Source organism: Spodoptera frugiperda, chromosome 1 (genome assembly GCF_023101765.2).
Source record: "Spodoptera frugiperda isolate SF20-4 chromosome 1, AGI-APGP_CSIRO_Sfru_2.0, whole genome shotgun sequence".
Taxonomy (NCBI): Eukaryota; Metazoa; Arthropoda; class Insecta; order Lepidoptera; family Noctuidae; genus Spodoptera; species Spodoptera frugiperda.
In genome coordinates, this window is record NC_064212.1 from 8,971,136 (window position 1) to 8,993,662 (window position 22,527).

General features: G+C 37.7%; 1 protein-coding gene and 1 long non-coding RNA gene across 3 annotated transcripts in view; one reads left to right on the top strand and one right to left on the bottom strand.

The window, feature by feature from the left end:
- Positions 1-22,527, bottom strand: part of LOC118273528 (E3 ubiquitin-protein ligase mib1) — a 128,237-nt gene that overhangs the window by 2,579 nt on the left and 103,131 nt on the right. For both annotated transcript variants that reach the window (XM_050693622.1, XM_050693619.1), the window contains exons 12-13: positions 309-567; positions 39-225 (exon numbers count right to left, since the gene is read on the bottom strand). In XM_050693622.1, the coding sequence (XP_050549579.1) occupies positions 39-225; positions 309-567 (446 nt within the window). The remainder of the gene's footprint in view (positions 1-38; positions 226-308; positions 568-22,527) is intronic.
- Positions 6,890-10,465, top strand: LOC126910684 (uncharacterized). The gene is made up of 2 exons (XR_007705309.1): positions 6,890-7,535; positions 8,160-10,465. It is a non-coding gene; the product is annotated as an uncharacterized LOC126910684 (long non-coding RNA).

Here is a 22,527-nt window from a genome sequence, read left to right on the forward strand (position 1 = left end):
AAAGTAAACAATAGCTATCTCGGCGTATATTACCATACCTTTCTTATTTTTGATAGTTAAATCAGCTCCATGTGCAGCAAGGAAGCATGCGATGGAAGCGGAGGATTTCTTGTCGTGCGCGTGCGCAAGACCCGTGAGTAGCGCGGCATCGCGCGCATCTTGCAGACGCCGTAGCTGTTGCAGCGTGTGGTGGCGTAGTGCCTCGTGTAGCGGAGTGTCGCCATCCTGGGAGTAGTATTAGAGATTAAAGTACCAATGTTTAAGTAAACAGATACGTAGTTGTACCTAAATGTTGTACAAAAGGGTACCTTGTCACAAATATTGAGATTTGCTCCATGTGCGACGAGTAAGCGGACGATTTGTGTGTGTTGTCGTTCGACGGCGAGGTGTAGAGCTGTTTGCAGGTTGGCATTCTGGAGGTCTGGTCTCGCGCCTCCTCGCACCAGCAGTTCTGCTACTTCGGCGTGGTTGTTCAGCGCTGCCAGGTGCAGTGCTGTGTACCCATCATCCTTGGCATCGTCGACGATCCATGGCCGTGGCAGCTTGCCCAGCATTATTTTCATTGCACTGTAATAAGACCAAAGTTTCGTGTTAGAAACGACTTGTTAGAGCAAATTCAGCTAGGAACGGTTAAGGAACTCCATAATAAGGGCTTTATCTTTATTAAGTAAGGACTTTCTACTATTTTACATAACTTAAAAAACAGCACCTTCATTGGTAGCTTAGACGATGACTTTAATTAAGGCATGTTTATTGTTGTAGATAAGTAATAATGCGAGGAATTTTACCAGCGGACCGGAGTACAAAAGTCCTTATTAATAGAGATACATTTCGGGAAATGAAAGTATGAAGAGAGAAATTGAGAAAATTGCCCGGAAAATATAGTCCGATAGCTTTTGACAGAATGACGTCTGTCGGGTCCGCTTGTTAATACATTTAACAAGCGGACCCAATCTCTTCTGATAAATGTATCATTCACGACCACATAAGCTTTTGTATTTAATGTCCAAAATATGACGGAATCAGTAATATTTTGAAGTAACATAAACCGTCTACGCATACTGAAAACCTGAAAATCCCGGAAATATTTATGTTGGTTTTATTCTAAGTACCTATGCATATGCAAATTTATGTAAATAGTACGTTGTATTCAAAAGCAGTTGCCAGCAACGCCTGCCTGTGACAAAATATTTTTTCCTAAAAAAATGAGATTTACACCCCCGCGTATAGCCGGCGATATTCCCTGGTGTATTCATAGACTGTTCAAGATAAACTGGATTGTAACACATCCCCCGCTGAGCAATAAGTATCTACTATTATTAACTTGTATAATGGGTACATACAACATAATGGGTAATATTATATTCCTGAATTATCCTTTATTAATATCATGTAATAAATACCAACATTGTTTTCGATAGTAATTGAAGACCATCGTGTTTTATTAGAGCAATACAGAAACGCGAACTTACAAGATTTAAAATGTTCAAACATGAGCCAAGTGGGTAACGAGAGCACGGTGACTGCATTTTTATTTGTACGCCATACGTATTCCGATATATATTACAAGAATTTAGTGCGAGATAATGTTGAGAAGGGAAATTATTTATATGATGCAGAAATCAACGGCGATGCCGGGGTGGGTGAACTCCAAACAGAAATAGCGCAAGAGTTGTGTTTCTACCAGATACAAGGTTTACACAAGAGGAAAAATTGAGAGCGTTAACAATTTAATACTTCTAGGTACTGAATAAGACTGAATATCTACATTTACAATCTTAAGCATCGGAATACTTTAATGACACAGCTACACTATGATTACATTGTTGTCATCAGTACAATTAGCGCGCGATCGTAACATTAGTGGAGTTAGTTAAGAGTAGAGAATATTACCGAGTGGATGGTAACAATGAATTAGACGGTTACACATTTTAATATGCTGTGTTACATTCAAAGAGTAAAAACGAACGAACTAATTAAATAAGGTCAAACGTCGAGAGTGGCGGCCGCGGCGGCGGCGATCGGCGGCGCGCGCGCACGCATAGCGCCCGTCCTACGTACACCAGCAGTCCGCGTCAGCGCGCCGCGCGTCTCGCGCCCGCTCATCTGTCACTGCGCACCGCATCATCAGTGTTATATCAATGCAAAAGTCTACAGTTCTCGCTAACTCGTACATAAAGTGGTTGAATCACGACAACAGTGCTAAAACAATACCCACTACGGCCATTATCACGTAGCATTAGTTAGTTCAGGAATGTCTCCTGCTTTCGAGTGAAGGATTGGACAGCGGTGGTAAGTTTACATATTTCGGTGCCGACTCAATGTCACAATTAGATACAATACAAGACAATAAAACATTTTAAGCGTATGAACAGTTTTGTCCTTTACGTAAACTGAGGGTTTTGCTGTAGCCTGTATACATAATTACAGTGAATTAAAATTATACATATTTATGAGTCCCTTCCATTGATATCAGAATACAAGAAACTTAAAATTTTGAATTATCACGACATATATGGCATTTAAAAACTTGCCAAACGAATTTCTCGTTTCTTGTTTAATAATTATCTGATCTATGTTGTGTTTTTGTTTAATTAGACTCGTGATGATTTACTTACTGAACTTAAGTAACGCGTTTAGTGACATGACATATTTCCAACGAGTTGAAATAAATTGTTTAAGTAGTTATAGTATAACATGACAGGATTTCTTTTAAAATATCTATACGACCCAATAAACTATCAACAATTATCGTAAAAAGGTCAAATTCCATCAAATTCTAACTACACGAATATTTTGATAAAGATTTTAAGCGTGCGCAATGTGCTTATAAACCGAGGATAGAATGTCACCGAAATGAAACATTTAGTGACACCCTGATTGTATGTAATATGAAAAAATGTTTACTAAGAAGAACACTATTTAAGTAATTATTGAAATCTTTAAATAGAATTTTGTAGTTCCTACATCTACACATATTACTGAACTAGAGTGCAAGTATGTAACCGTTCTTCAAAAGAATGAGGGTAAAGTTTTACAAATGAACAAAATGGACATATGTGTAGTCAATATATTCACACTTCAAGCAACATTTACTTTATGAGCATAAAATGCTCGTTGGTCTTGTATCTAAGATCACTCTATCGGCATTCGGCCGGCCATCTGTCATACACGATTTTCACGAATAGCGAACGTGACGAAGGAATTTGAAATGTGCCAAAATGTATATTTGTTGATGACGCGAACACTTTGTTATTAGGGGGCGAGTAACCCCTTTTATACATGTCCATGTTCACATTGGATATGAAGAGCAGATGATTATTTACTTTCAATAAACAATGCTTTTCTCCAAAACCTATTTCTAAATCTTTGCAGAAACTCAGTTTATTAACTTTAACGAACGCTACAGATGTACTGAGAAAAAAAGAAAATCGAACTTTAAAAGAAATATAAATCTGAAAGAGCCAACTCGCAAAGGCGAACGTTGCGAACAATTTATGCTTTAGTTCCTTTTGTTTCTGTTAAAAACACAAACAGTTACGTACTCTTTTAAATTTAAATAGGTATATTTGCACAAAGCACACTGGTTTGGATGTAATTCTAGAAAGTTATCCTTTCTGAATACATATCATATTTTTTTTGATAGTGCAGAATTTCTGCTTGTTTAACTAGTTCATCCCCCTCCGGTTTGTACACCTCCACCCATGACTTTCCTTCCACACAAATTATGGAACCACCCTGATTATTTATTTTCATTGTAAATATTAAACAGACAACTCGATTAATTTGAAACTATACTCTGTATAATTGTTATAAAACTAGAATGGACTAACATTTTCTATTGATATCAATGCTGCTGCAAAATTACTGTTGCTGCTATATGGCGGTATGGGTATGACACCAAAGCAGCAACAGCAACATTTTGTTCTAAAAAATGCGCGTTACTTTCATAGAAATTTAAGGAAACGTGTGTTTGGTACTGTACATTCCAGCTTCATTATTACTTGGAATTACATAATACGTATACTAACAAGTAATATTGATTTCTCTTTCAGGATTCCCGGAGGGATTCTCACCATTTAATGAATACACACGGCAACTCAAATTGAGAAACCTAGTACAAGCTATACTATTAGCTCTGTAATTGAACACTTAATACGTTAAACACAATACGGAGAAATATCCCAAATTGATACCAAAGTTATTATTTGTAATACAAACAAGATTATCGATCTTATGAAATGTTCATTAAGCATCGGGATGTGCCGCCGAGGGTAACGTCTTAAACTCGATTTATAACTGCTGTCTCAACTTATTACTGGTGTCTCTTAAGTGATAGCTTCAAGATAAGTAAGTAGAGCTCCAATAATTACCAAAGTTTGAAGCGTGTCGAGGAACGTGTTGGGCTTAGGGATAATATAATATAGGACAATAATGGTGCATTGTTAGCTAGTCTCCTACGAGTAATCCGTTTTAATTAGTTAGACTTACGGGCTACGACGCGCTTTGTTTTATTAATAGAGTAAAATTACAAAAAGGAGTTTGTTTAGTTAAAAAATTCTAGTTGCGGTTCCTACTTTAGGTTACTAAAATTACTGCATTGCTTTAAATTTACACGTGATAGAAATAGTGAATAAGTAATCATTACTTATGGCCGCGTTATGGCCAGTACTTTATTTGAACTTCTTTTTTTAACCAGTCGTACAATTATATAAAATCAAAGCTATAAAATATGGTCGTAATATATAACGTAATATTTAAAACTTGTAGATAAAATAAGTTTTTCGCAACAGATCATCCCCTCTAGCCTGTGTAAATTAATGGTATCTCCAACTAGTGAAAACTTGTTATTTATAAGGAACGATATTCAATCCTCATTATAATTCTGACTCAGTTGCGTTACTGAGAAGTATATGAGTCATTATCTAAATACCAGCATCCAAGCTATTCCTGATTTTGGGTAAGACATACTATCCCTAGAAGACTGAATCATTAGCTTGCCAACATATTGATACCAATGTCTTTGAAAACTAAAATATGCAGGTCGTATCTATACGCTTATACCAGTTAGTGAAACAAACAGAGATATGGTGAATAACATATTTTTGGAATTTGTTGATTATATTAATATTGTATAATAACTAAATCGTTCAGCGATGCTCCCTCGTACAAGCGCACGGTCCGTATAAACAGCAAACACGCATTACTATTATGGCAATGGAAAGAGGGGACCTTTTAACTTGAAACGACTTTGATTCAACTTAAGTAAATCCACCGAAAACAAAGCAGCGGAGAGCTGCTTAGAATTTTGAATGGCGAAGTAGGTTTATCTCAGTTGATAAATAAATATAAAGCGAACATGTATTTTTAAATTGTAATGTCGGTGCAGCTCCCGTTAACGATTACCATTGGACGCATTTAATTCACTGCTTGTTTACAATCAAACGACATATTCAATAACTAGTGGAGCGTTCACGATATTACTTCGTCCCATAACAATTGGGCCGTGAATCATGGCGTTGCCACAGAACTTAGAATCATGCGCAGTATTCGAGAAGGCAAGTTGCCGTCCACTTATAGATTCCGTAATGAATAATGTAATGTATTGTCGCGACGGAACACAATTTACAGGGCAAATATGAGTGGCCCAAGTGATCATATTCCTACATAGTGAGCTGATTCCCCGCGGATCCAGAATAGTAAGTTATGGAAATGTGCGATTGGGGCAGCAGCGGGCACTAGTGGCCAATAACAATGTCGCATTAATATTCAACAGACGCTCTTTGGACGGACGGCTGCTCTACGGACAGCATCGCCGCCTTTCTTTACTCAATAGATAGCCCAGTAGCTCATCTTATAAAATTACGTTAGATAACCACCGACCAATTATTACTAGCCCCGAGATATTTTGTTAGCTTGCATATTACATCTAGTACTCATCCCATTTATGCTCATTTTCGTTTTATAAGAGTTCATGTAATTGAATCGTCTTGTCTGTACCATCTTGAAGTCATTTGTTGAACGTCAAAGACGTTTCAATTGTAACTCAAATAAATACAATTTCAGTAAATAAAACGAAGAAAACCAATAAAAATACGTTACATCTGACGAAGAAGGTATTAAGTAGTAAATGTTTCAAGAAGGTACTTTTGAAACATTGTGGTATCGAAATACTAACACAACCATGTTGCTTTCAACCAGACAAAAGATGAGTTGGCTGTCGTCCCACTTGTTTGTCTACGAAAGTTTGCCAAAATTCTTTTATTGACTGAGTGTACGGAGAGGCGAGCTTTACGGGCGACATCGGCAGCGGGAATTCTCTACCGCGATGCGGCTGCCGCGTTCTATCGTAGTACGTACTTACGTAGTAGATTGTATAGATAAACGAGAAACCAGTAGCAATTGCTGGTTTCATATTGTACGATGTAATGAATATTGTTTAGATAAAGCTATTAAGTTGTCAATAGTTTGATTTAATACAATATTAGGACGCCAATAATGTGATTTGTGGTAGGTAGGTTAAGGTATTTCTGTATACGGATCAGATACATAATATTTAATGTTGTTTCAGGGGAGGTCAGTGAACGCGGAGGATTGCCAGATCCCGTGATCGGAACTATGTATAGCTCGACTACCCTGCGGGAGGTGACAGTGGTGGATGGTGTTCAACTAATAATAGCCTCCCCTCCAGCGCGCGATCATTGGAACGCTGACGGGAGCGCGCACATGTGGCGCCCGTCGCCGTCGTACTCGGCGTGCACGTTTATTTTCGAAGCGGTCGTCACGCGGCGCGGTTCACGGTGTTCCTTACATAAGAGCCGGCCTCCGGCGAGGTTCAGACGTGCACTTCGACCAGTCCTCGCACGCTGCAGGTCGCTGCACGTTCGGGTAACCGATCCGATGGACGCTCGCCGTCGATTCTATTTCGGGAAAATACAAATTTGGAATGGATGGTACTCCCGAGTCGTAAGCGAACTCCGCCGGTTGACTCCATTTTTAGAGCTGGTCTGCGCGTGCGCAGCGACCGCGCTGCCAGTGCTCAGCGAGCAGCCATCACGCCGCGTCGCTCGCCACCCCCACGTTGCGGCAGTATCGCGCCGTGCTGCCAGTAATCCCATCACCAAGAGATGGCGTGACGCACTAAGCCTTGGCTGAATATTATTGACGTGTAACAGGTAGTTGCTAATTGCAACTGCACAGGACTGCAGTACACTCAAGAATGAAGACACAAAGCCTTGCGCGAGTTCCGTGCTTCCTTACTTCCCATAGTGCTTATAATCGTATGGAATGTAAAGAAGTATGGAGCTGCGCGGGCGTGCCCGCGGGTCCGGAAATCGCATCATCCTGGTTCACATGTGTGACAGAAGCTTTGCCTTGTTATTTGTGATCACAGTTTAAGTGTTTCATTTGAATTAATTTGTGTGATATCTGTTTAATCAGAAGCAATGTGTACCTATATTTGCCATGGATCTATTATATTTCAGTTTGTGGACGGAATAATATCTTGCGCGACTGAAACTTAATTTAGACATGCGGTAAATATTCGATTACTTTATTAATTATCTTTTAACAATTAGCCACGTGCATTTACCAAAGACTTAAATGATCTTTTCCAAGGAATGGGTTCGTTTGCAATATTAGTTCTGTGGGTAATAAAACCAAGAAAAAGGAGAGATTGTTTATTCGGTGGCGAACTGTCGTAAAATAACATCTGGCGTAGGTAACAGTTCTGACTAAGGCAACATAAATAAACGCGAGGCTAACGCAGCCCGGAGCTTACAACTCCACTCCTAACTTTAAATTATGTGTAGGTGTAGACAAGAGTAAATATGTTCAGCAAATAAATTAACTCGGGGTATTTATATGAACAAATTAAAATCATTATAATTACTTTCGTTCAATTTAAATTATGACATTTACATAAAATATCTTGTAATTTTGTTTTGTTTAAATACTTTAAATTTTTATTTAACTTTGCAACGTTTAAATGTACATATCTTAATTCGACTCCATATAAAATGTAAATATTTTCCAAATTATCATCCAACCTGATTTCTTTCAATATTCAGCATTTGGTGTTAATTTGAATATCCTGAAATAGAATTACATTTGAGTAAATTTTCCAGGGCTTGTGTTTATGTACTAATGCTTTGTTTTAGTTCCTCAAGATATTTTAGTGTTGGAAGTGGAATAATGTGTAAGTAAGCGGCATTGCTAAACCGTTTATCTAGTGAGTGGATGGCAAAAAAGGGGAAACAAAAAACGGCAGCGCGTTGGGGCCGCGCCTGCGCCACATCTGGAGGAGCACTGCATCTCATTATGCGGATCGGTCGCGGCTGAATGGACGCCCGTGCCCTCGCCGAACAATGCTACCAATATAACTATATTATTTGGACATTATATTGTTTCTTGCTTTTAGTCATATTGTTCTACTGAACCCACTTTTTTCAATGTGTGCATACAATTTTTTATTCCAGCACAGATGTAAGTCAGTTACTCAAATAATGTCTTGTCTTGGTGCCGTATCTTTTTATATTCCGAAGGAGACTAAAGTAAAATATGTATGTTGTCGGAACAAAACGCATTAATCTATTTTGTATTACTTTATTGTCTCAATTGTTCTTGTAGATTCATTACTAAATTTTACATTCATTGCGGATTCTCGTATAGCAGAAAGAATCATAGTACATATCTATTTATTTATTTATTTTGATGTGCGATATTGTATCATTTTAGTTACTATTATACTATTGTAGTTAAATGTATTAACAAAACGCGGAAACTCTTGTTATATTTTGAGATAAAATGTATGCAAGATAGGGTTTTACAGCTAAGAGTAGAGAGAAGATAGAGTTTCTCTAAATACGTTCGTTAACTACCTATACGAATGGACTAAATACCAATACCTCGCATACGGAATTCAAATGAATGGCATATATTACTTTTCAAATTCTCATTGAATATTCAATCATCAAAGGTAAAAATTTAAAAGAACGCCAAAAACAGGGCGATCATTAACCAGGTTCCGTTCATTGTTTCAAGAGGCGAGGGGGCAGCGGCGGGACTAGGGCAATGACAGCGCGCACGCATTACGATCAGGAGCATTCGCAGTACTCGCACACTGTGCTCGGTCGGCGGTACAAGGCGCGGCCACCAACTATCTCGGTGCTGCCGTGCCGTGCCGTGCTACCGACAACTGTACTTCGTCCCTTCAACAAACGAAATCAACACAGCACAGCTATAGATTAAATAATAATTACCCACAAATCAAGATTCTACCCGATCCGCGCCCTTTAATAGTGAACGCCTTTTACTATCACACAAAAGAGTCTTCTATGAGAAAGGGATCTTGACCTACCAGTTTGTTCGGTACGTTCGACTCTCAAAAACAATTTATTCATGCATCCATGCAGCGACTACGACCAACAAAAGAATTTAAAACTAGACAGGGGGATAATGAATACTAGACAAAGGGCATTTTAATAGAGTTACTTGCGTGCAATTCGGTTTAGTGATATTATTGAAGTTGAATGTAAGAACAGGCTTGTATGAATATAATAGAAACGTGCTGTATGAATGATAACATGTGCGTCACAAGTTTTAGTGTAAACCATTTTTTATACACGATGTAGTTTTTTTCTTAGACTATAGATACGAAACTGAATCGGTAGATGTCTTGTTATTCGTGGATGACGTGCGAAAATAACCACCAGACGAATCGTTGGCAGCGCTCCAGAGGCCACTGAAAGTCTCCTACGCCATGCCTCTCTCTACATATATTTCCATACATTATGTGTAGACACAATTAAAACTTATAAAATACAAATATTTTAATTACAGCCATTGACTCGAGAACATTGGATGGCTTCGTGTTTCGACGATATCATTAATGATTTTGGTATTAAGAAGTTGTTAAAGAATAATAATTTACTGTGAAGCAAATTAAATTAAGTTATTTTTCCTTTACTGAAGATGTTGGTTTGATATTTTTAGATCTTAATAACTACGTGGGCGCCTGGTGACGTTAACTAATTTATTAATGTATTATTTTTTAAAGTTCAACTAACAGTGAATATAATAAAATTAGAAAGAATAATTAATTAATTAGTCAGCGTTAGTAGGATAGTCTATCTGTACTCCAAATTACATAGAATTTATTTTCACTGTATTATTTGTACGAGTAAGTTATAAACGGTTTCCATCATTCTTCCCAGAATAATGTATACCGCTCTGGATAAGATACATGAATGTGTCAGATCAATAAAGTAATCAAGTGCTTCCAACTACGTACGCTAGATGGCGACACATGTATTGTAATTTGTGATGATGAAATGTTCAAAGAATAATGAACTGTATGGCTATGAATAGTAAGTTTATGATAATGTTACAGTGACAAAACAATAAGAAACATTACCTACTTAGATTAATAACTAGTGTGTACGTTCATTAAAATACATATACAGTGTGTAATTATTTCATTTACGGACCGTTTGATCTTACTGCCTTTCCGATTTATTTTAATTTCGTTTAAGATTTTTGACAAATTATATATGAAGCATAATACATTTGAATTGAATATCCCATTTATTCTATCATTGTCATAAAGTATAAAAATAAAATCACGCCTATTGTTCCTTAACATAAGGATTAACAAAGGGATGTATTTCACGAACTGTAGTATGGTAGTCTCATCTATTTAGTGACGAGTACTGGATACGTAACGAAATATCAAATTCATTCTAACACTAAAGATTTCCAAATTGAGAAACCAGGTCTAGCTTTGATCCACATGACTTTGTATACAACAGTTGTGATTGCAACCATAGAACAAACGAGACCAGTCAGTTATTTAAGATTATCTCAATATTTCATCACGCGACCCTTTGTTTGCACAAGCTATACGAAAATATGCAGAATAGGCAGACAGAAGTCAGGGGACAATGTTATGAAACGACGATTTATTGATATTTCGGAGTACACTCGACAATATACACCTACATGGCTTTACTTTCCAAAATTTTTCAAAGTAATTGCGACAGGCACTTTGCCACGCGTAGGGGCGTTGTTGGTTGTTTGAGGATAAACAAACAGCCATTGTAAGACTTCCCAGTACAAACAAAGTCATTACGGCTATTATTTACTTAACTTTTAGCGCTCGTATCTTGAACAAGTAAATAAGTAATTAGTGGCATATGTGAGTGTCGGGTTGGGCGGCTGGCCGTACCCGGGCGCCGTCACAACGCGCGCGTCCCGGCCGGCGCCCACCCATCGCACAATAAACCGCCACGAAATTATCTTTTCAAACAATTAGCTGAGACTTATTGCCCAACAAAATGTTCGCTCCGCAGAAATATCGGCGTAATTAAACAAGCTTTAATTAAACCAACGTTTTTTAAGATATGAATAATAACGTTACCGTTTTCAGATTAGGTACTCGTACCGTACATAATATCGCAAACGACTGTTTGTGTACATGTTCATTTTAAGTTTAGCATGATTTCAGGGAACCCTAATTTGAATTTATGTATGTGTCCACCAGTACGAAAACTTTATTTAGCTAGTTCTGAATAATATTCATACCCAGTTATTTATATGGATACTTAGTTGAGTTTTGTAGTGAAATTTATTAGTAGGTAGGTGCAAGTTTTAAACGTAACGTAAATAAGTTGAGCAACAATGTTTTAAGGAAACAACAGCAAAAAGAGCTGCAGCTGGGTAATAAAGAACACAAACCGGAACGCCAGCTCTAAGACATTATAAAAATTCGCCGAGAATCTGCTGCAAAGATAGCAAGCTCTATGAACATCGCGCAAAAAACCGGTGCATATTATGATTTTAAGGAAAAACCCCTCAGATTTATCCTGGCTACAAAAAAGAGGGTATTTTATGAGTAGACTAGGCTAGAACATTCATCTTTTTTATTAATTACGAAGCGGACAATACCGTCGTATATACTGTGACCACCTGCGTTAGTTACTAGAGAGTAATAAAATGAATAACATTGTAGAATACCTTTATCAACATTTAGTAATAAACAATATTTATACACTAGTACGAAAGTATATTGTGTATGCTTTGCCTAAACAAAAGCTAAAGATTTTAGCGTTGCCTTAGCTTCAGGTCAATGTCCCTCCAATTACTCCAACATATAACGATAAACGTACGAATAAGTACAGAAATGTCACATCACTTTTATTTCATTAATATTAATATAGCAAAAGCTGGACATCTGTAACTTTTAAATCTACATTTGGAAATGGTTTACGTGACATTCAGGAAAAATATGGCTCTATCACTCATTTACCTGCCGGGTCGGTTTCGTTTGTCATTGTGTTATCTTTCCGTGACTAATGACCATTAAAATACAAACCCAGTGACGGTCTCCCGCAGATTTTTTTGTTAAAGAACTTTATATTTCTTGTTCCATGAATTATTTATTATAGGTTCACAAGGTTGCCATGGGTCACTTTGTAAAGATTTCTCCGCGACGATTTCTTTCAGTGATTAATAATAACGCCTCTTTTTTTAAATTATTTTTTCTTCAACATGAAATGTTATCAGCCAGTAGTTTTATTTAAGTTCAGTCTAGTATATCGAAACTTATACTTTACTAGCGGACCCGACAGACGTTGTCCTGTCTACACGTCTTTAATTTGAAAATTTTAAACTTTTTTTAATAAGATAAAACATTCTGGACCTTTTTGATGAAAATTGTTATTCAAATGTTATGACAATATTTAACGTCATTAATATTTGACACTGCGATGGTAGCGCCGTCTGTCGGATTCAATGTAAAACATTCCAAAATCAACAACTACTAATAAATTAAAAACTAATTAAAAAAACATTGTCCAGCGGACAAAATTGTGAATCTAAACCATTCTCAGATGCCCTTGAACACACACAAAAAAGTTCATCAAAATCGGTCCACTCGTTTAAGAGAAGTTCAGTGACATACACACTTACAGAAGAATTATATATATAAAGATTTGAATCTTAATAAAACTCAAAAGGTAAGTAAGACAAAGTTGCATCAAAACAATTTTCGACTCGGTATTAGCGCACGCAGCACTTATGAAAATTAAAAGCGTCTTCGTATATTCAAATAACGTAGCTTCCTTTGAATTTAGTTTGTGAACTAAGTTCTGTAACGAGGTGGCTATAAAACAGATAGACCTCTTTATATTTTCTTGGTACATGATAGCAGTCGTTACGATGGAAGTGGCCTTTGCAAAGAGACCCGCGGCGCGAGCTATTGCGCGAAATGACTTGGATATACTGCAACAGCGCACCCGGGACTATAAGTAACTGCTTTAAAAACATTAAAAGTGTATCTGTTGTTATATTTTGCTGTATCTGTTCCGGGATGCTATTGAAAGGTAAGTTGCACTATCTGTAAGTATCTTTACGCCTTCCTGGAAGGGTAGGCAGAGCAAAAGGAATTAAATGTTCTACCCAATTTACTCTAATTAAGTTGCAAACCCCATGGGATGGGGAATGTTAATTGTTTTAAACAATAAAAATAGCTGTGACAACTGTGATAATCTTATTTTGAGATAAAAATATTGTGAAACCTAAAATATCTACTTGTGAAGTAATTGAAACAATGCCAATAATAATGAAGAATGTTTGTCACGTGTGGACATCGAATCTGCGACAGGCGATGTATTATTCGTGAAGTTCTAAATTATTTATATACTATCCAACATTCAGCGATGATTAACTGTCTCATTTTTTTTTTTCTTTATTTTTAAAAAACGTTGCCCCACATTAGGATTTTCTCCTGTGTCGTGGGTGCGTTTACAAACATACAAGTTCACATGCACATGACACCCAGACCCGAAACAACAATTTGTGGATCACACAAAGAGTTGCTCCGTGCGGGAATCGAACCCGCTACCCGTTGCGCGGCAGCCAGTTACCCAGCCACCGCACCAACCGTGCAGTCTCTTATAAATAGACGCATTTTTTAAAAAGGTACTTTTACATAACAGTAATTAATATTCTATTGTTAAGTGATTAAAAGTAAAAGACTGACCGCTACGTAGAAAGAGGTTTGATTTCCACATGATTGTGTGATCCACAAAGTGTTATTCTAGAGCTGGGACGCTGGGTGTATAAGTAAATTTACTAATACATACTTGAATGTTTGTAGAACAGTAATAACTGATATCGTATCCAAAATTAAAGTATACCGTCTACATTACATATACCTATCGCTGTCGTATCAATATCCACTTTGACTAATTAAGATATTTTACAGCAAAACCCTTTTTAGTATCATTTTCTGATTTGTCGAAACACGACCCCTCAGGGAATGATGATACATTAAATTTTATCTAAAAGTTTGAAAGTGTTTTAAGTAAACTTAATGAAATTTGACATTTATGATTTTGGTTAGAGTCTACATATTTCAGGAATTTCGAAACTTTCGCCCTTAGAGAGATGAAGGGTCAAAGAATTTATACAAAATGTCACTTTTACCACACGGGAGACGCGGCTGAAATTTTTTTTATTTAACAAATTAACTTTTTGTTTAAAAACCTAAATTAACAAGTTTCATTTGTAAAGTTTTACTTATAGGTATTTTATCTACATTAAGATAATTTGGAATTTTAACTAGGGTAGCGAGTGTCCAAAGAGGTAATAATGTGCAGGTTGGTTGATTAAGCCTTAGGCTGTGAGATTAGACCACGTTTAAAAGAGACTGAACTGAATTTATCAAACTCTATGAATAAGCTACATGTTTTGAGTAGGATAATGTTACATTTTACACTACGAAGATTTATTACTCTGTAAATGTCGAACTATCAATATAATACGTGTATTATTACAACTTCGAATGGTTATCTTTATAAAAGACGAGTTTTGATGAATTGAAACAGATCGAAAAGGTTCTCAAGGAATTTTATGTTGGGAATAATCCCAAAAGCGGCCGACACAATTCTTCATTTCATTCACGTTCCCTTGCGATGAAACTTTTTCTCTGCAATTTTTCTGTGGAGGGCGGGGAGTTATCAGGTGGGGCGCTTTGCGAGTCGCAGCACGTAGCGGCTCGGAGCCCCGCGCCGCCCGCCGCCCGCCCGCTGAATACAAACTTCATTAGCCGTTTGATAATTAGCCCGTTAAACGCCCCTCACTCAACCAGCTACCATCTCTTGAATCAACGATATTTGTACATGTTCTTACATCTTGTCTTAAATTGATTACACGAAAACACTCATACGGCACGATATTTGAGTTGGCCAAGATCATTTCATCACATAAAAACTTCTTGTCTCAAGCTCAAATATCAACGTAAACATTAGATTAAGCCTTATTTTCCTGTTTTCATTTTCCTGTAACTTCTTTTGTAATTTCGAGTGAGTTTGTTAGAGGTATAGATTTCATCCCTTCCTCTGGTTCTTCGTAACTAACTTAACATCATAATATTCATAAATTTCATCATAAATATTAATAAAATGTAGAACGTCTCGAAAGCGAAATAAACGCAGGTACTAAAATGAATCGGTATAAATAATTTTGCTAACCTCTACCAAAGAGCAACCCATCCCAGGAACGGATAATAAAAGTGACAATTTAACCGGAACATCTCCGGAAGGAAAGGACGAAACAAAAGAAGCTCCAATGAGCGAAGAGTAGAAAGAAGTTAGAAAAATTAGGAAACAATGAAGCAGGAAACGTGTTTCCTCGGCGAATGGCAATGACGCGGACGGAGGGCGCGCGGCGGCGGCGGCGGCGGCGGCGCGGCCGGCCGAGCTACCAACTAACGGGGTTAGGTACACGCTTGCCTCAGCCTGATCGATACATGTATCTCTACCAGATTTAAATTGATACATCTTAATCATCCCGAAATATATTCATCGACAACTTGTTCGGCGGATGTCGTCGTTTAAGTTTGATATGTTATAAATACTTACTCGTACAGTTTCGTTGGAAGTAAGCTATGATACGAGTATTGTGTGGATATGGTATTTGTTTTATTGTTTTGTAATTTTCCTGCAAGGCACTGCACTGACTTTGATAAACGACGTGTTATTCGATTTATCTTCTTACGGAATGTCTGTATTAAAAATGGTGACAGATTTTTTAAGCTACTGCAGCGTTCAGAACATTTGTTAAGTAGTACGACATCAACAAACAATGTGTTGTAGTGTATTTAACATTTATCCTAAAAAAAGTATCATAATGTTTTTTGACAAGGATTCATTCGTAGTCTAGAAGTATTATTGAACTGCATAAATAATACTTAACATAATTAGATAAAGTAGAAGATGTAGACACCTAGCATATATTGTTATAACATAACTTACTAATTTAAATCCACAGGTAACAGTTACTTTTCATTTATTATGTTACGTCCTTACAAAAAGGAGTGAGCATAATGCCATACACCGGACACAGGACTCCATGATATTACTGAGATATTCTGTTAGAATCGAAAACACTTATTATGTTATATAACATTAGAAATATTATCGTACGGTACATTTATGAGATAGAAAACAGGAGGAAACTGAAATAATAACCGTGTATTTTGTTTTATTCACATTCGTAGGATAACTTTAATTAATTTGTGTTTCATGCAAAATCGAAAAGTAAAGAGTTCTCGTGATAGTGTAGCAAGAGCGTCGATAGATGGCGTTAGTTACGGCGTTACACATAAATTAACAGGGTGTGCAATTAACATTTCAAGTGCCAAACACTCCGCCCGATGACATTCTCTATTTGCTATCGATATACTTACATATCAGACGAACCTAGCCCTGTAATATTTGCAGCATTTCATAAATCTTTCACTATACGAGAGATTTTCCTGTATACTTTCCCGAAAGGAGCTAAGCTTTGAAATATAAAAAAGCGGATAACTCTACGGACCGAGTGTTGTGGACAGGGCAACACGATAAATGATATTATCCACAAAACTGATACAAGAGGGCTGTGTAGCGATTGACAACAACATATGTGGCTACAACGATAAAATAATCTTACTTTTGTTATAGAAACACATTTTTATACTTTTATACGACTCGAATCGAAAGAAACTCACGTTTTACTTTTCTATAGATATCCTATTTATTATAGGAATCGGAATCTAGTAATTGAATCGGACAAAAGTACCGTCCATACATACAAAAGGATTAAAGCACTCCAATTAGAATGGATGGTAATTGATTACTTTTAAGCTTAAATAGGTTTGTTATTTCGAATTGTGGAGCTTGAAGCCGGTTTGTTTTTATCATTAACGGGATTTGCAATTTGCAATAAAAAATGGATGCCACTAGGCGCTGTGGCGCGGTGCGGTGTCGCGCCGTGCAGTGTGTTGCGTGCAGCGCGACGCGGCGCGGTCGCGGACACAGCGGTGGATATTTCGACGTAATTAAAACAAACAGGAGGAGGCTCGCCACTCCTCTCTAATTGCGTTCGTGTTGAAATAATCACGGAAATTGTGACAGGATGTACTATGTGTATCGGTGCCTACTGATTACGCTGATGACACACTGAAGCACAGGCACCGAATTCATTATCGGGTAGAATTCGTTATGAGTAGAAAAATAAGTAACAACGGCACATTCAGATTACGTCTGCACGCAAGAAATAATAAGTAAGTAAGTAACTGGCGGAAAAAATTGAAGAAACCATAAAATACGCGAGTTTACCTCTACTGCTCATTCAAGACTAAACGGAAATAAAAAGAAAGGCTTTAAAAGATCTGGCGATATAAAATGTAATTGCTTTGGCTAGAAACTGGGAACCGTAACGGCCTCTAACTCCACTCAGTAGTAATACGAAAATAAAAGAAAGAGATAAGAAAGACGTACGTACCCGAATAAGGTCTTTTATATAATTATTGAATTAGGCCACGGGGGAATTGGGGCTAAATTGCTAACGACATATCGACTTCCGAGGTTAAGCAAGCATGTTGAGGTATGGTGGGAGAGCGAGGGTATTAAAAAACAGGAGGACTATTTATTTGACAGATAAGCTTCTTTTAAGCCATTTGTGATATCCTGTTGTGTTGGAACAAGTTTATCGATATGTAGCATGGCTTGAAACTAGTCGAGTTCCTCGTCAAACAGTTTCGTGTGTAAGCCGATAACATAATAATTAATTAAGTTTATCAAGGTTTCAAAAACGCTCAAAATTTGTTTTGTTTACGTTATTGCTACATTGATTAATACCTTTTTATTATGTGTATATTTCTTAAACATATGAAATGTACATAAAGAAGATAGAAACTAGTACAGAAAAGACAAAATCCTCAAATAGAAGATGAGATTAGCGGCTGAGTTAATGGTTGCTGTAATTTGAATTGTGTTTTCCGTTCTCAGCCGCGAGCAAACAAATAAGGCATCAACCCTTCATTATTACCTAAACTACTTAAAGGATAGGAATTAGCTATAATGTTAATCCGAAATCTTTTGATCGATTTCGATGTTTGACAGAAACTCCACACAGAAACAATCTAAATAAAAAGAGATTGGATGGAAATGGGTTCTTAATATAGGCCGTTAATGAAACACATCTATATATTAATACGTGATGCAAAAACTTTGGACCGCTATTTACGAAAATTGCGCGGACGTAGGAGCATAAAATTTGGTACACTTATAGTTTATGTGTAGGAGAAGAGCGGAACGCTAATATTTTTCAAAAATAATGCTTATAAAGTACATTAAATCAATAAATAAAACATTACACACACATGCATAGTATCTGATCGTATTTGACAAAACGTCAAAATCGATAGACATTGCGATGATATTGACGTCTCATATGAATAGAGTTTTATAAAAGAGTTTGTTTGAGTTTGAGTTTTTTAAATAAAAATTATCCTTGAACGTATGTTAAGTGGTATTGTAAATTAAATCGTATATGGTTGAATTTCAACCACTAGGCGACCACTAGTTTTCATAAATAGACACATTGTCAATCATACATCTGAACTTGAGAGTCATGCCATAAGCGAGTTAGTAAAAAATCTAAAAGTATTTTTGTAGAGGTATTTAAAATTTAAAAAATGCAAGAGTAACATTATAAACGATATGTATGAATTGTTCTTACTATTTCAAATGCAATAATTATTTAAATGTAGTGCATGTCTATAATTGGTATAAGCACATGACCTTACTCTGTTGAGGTGCTTTAATATTAATAAAATAAATATTTACAAGACTGCCTTACTCAATGCGATACTTTCTTCTATGAATACGAATGAAACAATTCGTTATATTTTGTTCTTAAGTTTATATCATTATAGTCATAGTGGTACCACTCGTTGTATACGCTACAGCGTATTCAAAATGATAAAATTACTGTAACAGTACACCATACTGGTTAAAGCTGAATTTCAAGTAGATACACGACACCATCATCTAAATGAAAAATATATTACATTCCCAGTTACATTCGGCACAGTATGGGAGCCATAACATTTTGCAGACGAAACATAATTAGGTACATTAATCTTCTGACATTCGTAGATGAACAAAAGAATCGAGTCAGCAAATGGATATCAGTGACATCAGCCTAAGAGCTCAAAGCCCCCACTTTATTGTTAGTCGATAGACATTCTATGCGGACATTGCTTTTTCTGCTATTTGAATGGGTAGTGTGTGTTTTTTGTCGTTTACTAGAGTTGTATGAAAAGTTCAATTTTATCGGCCGAATAACGTTACGTTTCGATTCTGCTGCATAATTGATGGAATAACTTTTTTACAGGAAAACAAATGGCTGACATTTTTATTATTGTCGTTTTAAGTACTGTTCATTAACCACGGATTGCAATGTTAGTGTACTTGTTTTGGTGTAAGCATTGGTGGGATATGCCTTTGTAATAGTATGGATATGCCAAGAGGGGTAGGTGTTTACCATTAAGCTGTTTATATGACAGATTAATAAAATTAATTATAAATTCATCATCGACTTAACTACTAAATCCTAAACTACTAACACTTAAACTAATAAGTTTACAAAACTGCTATTGCATTGCGTTGGTAATTCGATGAAATACATAATTGTTATTGGATTCAAAACCTATGCATTATACTTTTTAATGTAGTGTACTATTTAATACCATAGTAATGTTGATTATAAACAAAATAATGTGACCCCTCAATTCAAGTAATCTGCACGAGAGGAGGCGGTGCTACGCCGCCGGTGCTACGTTGCTACGCAGCTTATAAGTACATCTACAAAAAGTTTTCATGTAGTAACATTTACAGTTTGTGATCCTGTCATACCATTTGTAACCTTAGGATGAAAGTAAAATAGCTATGCTACCACACCTTCCATTTTTTTATTTCTATAAGTATAATATAACCAAGTAACAAGTATGCGACGGATATACTTTAAAGTTACAACGCTAGACAGCAAAAAACATTAAGCTCTCTGGTGGTTGTGCACGGTGCAGTCGCGTTAAGAGATTAATGTGTGTAAAGTGTTGAAAACCTTAAGGGAATCTTAATGGGTTATTAAAAAGTGTAAGAGAAAGCGTCAGGCGTGACTGTTATATTACAATGAGAAGTAAGAGTAATAGGAGGAGTTGAGATGAAGTTGTTATGGTGTTAGTGTGAAGTAAAGTTAGTTGATAGGGCAGGTAGGGATGTGAGAGTGCGGCATGCGCGGGCCGGCTGCAGACGCGGCAGACAGTGCGGCTCGCGCGGCGGCGGCGCCTGCTGGCGGCGCGGGGGCGCGCGCGGGGCGCGGCGGCGCGGCGGCGCGATGCTGCGCGCCTCTCAGTCGAGACGCGAGGCCCGCCCGCCCTAGCCGCCCGTGCTGCCGCCCGCCCGCCCCGCGCGCTCGTCACGCGTCGCTCTCCACGTATCGCTCTACCTAGGATCGTTAATTACATCCCTATGTTGGATTCGCATATGTACTTAATGAATTATCTCATTCGCCAAAATTTTAAAAATTATCTTCTCATCATTTGGGCTTACACGCGCGTATAGCCGTCGAGTATTTTCGAAGCTTTTGGATGGACCGGAAGGGGGGGGAGCGGGAGGGTCGACGGATTCGGAGGGTCGCGGGGCGCAGGGCCCCTCGCGACGCGGGGTTAGTAGGTTCGCGATGTCGCGTCGTCGTCGGTCGGAATGCATTCGCGAACGTAGAGCGGCGACCTGAGGTGCCGCCGCGATTCTCACCTGGCCACTCGAGGTCGGTCACCTCTTTTATTAATGAAACTTTACTCAAACATTTCCCTCCAATTCGGTATTTATTTCTCGTCTGCAACCTTCGAGCATAGAATTATTTTTGGGTCAAACATGACGAGATGCAAGGTCAAGCCTGCTAGGTGTCAACGAACCCCTTCGTCCGGTGCCTACGTCAGGTCGATGACGTTTAGGTTGACAGCTGAAAACTTTCAACATTGTAGTAGACTGCTACTATCAATGTTGCCGATCTCTAAACTCGAATGTAATTGTGTGGTGCTCCAGTAAGATAAAGTAACAAACCGGAAGAAAAATAACTGAGTGTCGACATGAAGAACGAAGACGGAAGTGTGTAACGACTGGCGGCGATCGGGGAGGCCACCGCGTTAACCCTGCCCGAATTAGTGCACCGGACGAGACTAAAATAGCGAGGCGGCGTGTACGGTTACATGCGGCGCGTCAATGTCGGCGCGCCAGCAGGCCGCGTGCTCCTCGGCGGCTCTCGGCGGGTAAGCTTACACTGCGTCTGATTGCAGAGCGAGCTGAGGCCAGCCCTATATGTGGAGGCGGCGCTGCGGGCCCGCCGCCGCCGCCGCCGCCCGGCGCCGCTCTCCGCGCCGCGCACGCCCTCGCACCTCGCACTACTAGCTATTCCTGGAGTCATCTGTTCCACTGTATACGCAAAATTTTACACCTTTCTAAATATACATAAACTAAGCACACTGATGATACAAGGCTTTATTATACCGAAATTAGTATTCTGTGTAACCCACGCATGTTACGTTTATTACACGCATATTATGTTTCAACAAGCAAGACGAAGATGTACGTCGATAAGAACTTTACTGACAAGCGAAGAATTTGAAGCACGTGAAACACGCGAAGACTGCTCAAGAGGCCGACGCGTCGAGCGTGAAAGTGTAAGCGTTGTCCGCTTTAGCTGGTTGACTTCGGGTCAAATTGTAATTTGGATATCATTTGGTCCCCTTCAACCAGCTGTAGTTGACATCTGTTTCGCTTTCTTTGCGCAAATATCGAAGATAAGCTGCAGTCCACGAAGCACGTAATTCCAATCATGTTTGAGAATTTGTTTGCTATCCGAACTGTTTTTTATTATTTATCATGATCATAGTCCGATTCATACATATTTTAAATATATACTCTTTGTTTTAACAATGTATATAAAGTACATACATGTTAAGGGTAACATTAAAATAAGTATAAGATTTAAATGTTCTTGGAAAAGTAAAATGAACAAGTATTGTTCAGTAAAATGTAGTAAGATCGACAATTTCTTTGTAAAATTCTTAAGCTTTTTAAAACACAGTTAATGTATCCTTTCAGTCAAAACAAATTAAAACATATGACATTAATGTGG